This window comes from Eimeria tenella, genomic scaffold, assembly GCF_000499545.2.
Source record: "Eimeria tenella Houghton genomic scaffold, Eth_scaff3019, whole genome shotgun sequence".
NCBI lineage: Eukaryota > Apicomplexa > Conoidasida > Eucoccidiorida > Eimeriidae > Eimeria > Eimeria tenella.
The window spans coordinates 3,381-3,657 of record NW_013542889.1 but is presented as its reverse complement, the minus strand read 5'-3'; the positions used below and the strand labels follow the sequence as shown (position 1 = coordinate 3,657).

The 277-nt window shown below is 72.6% G+C and overlaps 1 protein-coding gene across 1 annotated transcript in view; it reads left to right on the top strand.

Moving 5' to 3' along the window:
• Positions 1–108: 108 nt before the first annotated feature.
• The window catches only part of ETH_00038625 (cation-transporting ATPase, putative), a gene marked incomplete at both ends in the record, with an annotated part of 1,959 nt that continues 1,790 nt past the window's right edge, over positions 109–277 (top strand). Inside the window, one exon of the mRNA XM_013375951.1 lies at positions 109–277. Coding sequence (XP_013231405.1) covers positions 109–277 — 169 coding nt within the window.

The window sequence follows — 277 nt, the reverse complement described above, 5'->3', positions numbered from 1 at the left end:
CGCCAGCGGGGGCCTCCCGGGGGCCCCCCCGGGGGGCCCCCCGGGGGGCCCCCAGGGCACAGCTGCCTGCTGGATCGGGTGCTGCTGCGGGTGCGGGTGTTCGCGCGGATGTCGCCGCTGGGGAAGAAGCTGGTTGTGCTGCAGCTGCAGCAGCAGGGGCTGCTGACGGGAATGGCTGGGGACAGCAGCAACGACTCTTTGGCGCTGCAGCAAGCAGATGTGGGGGTGGAGATGGGGCAGGTGCAGCCAGCCCCCTTCTCGGCCCCCTTCGCCATCA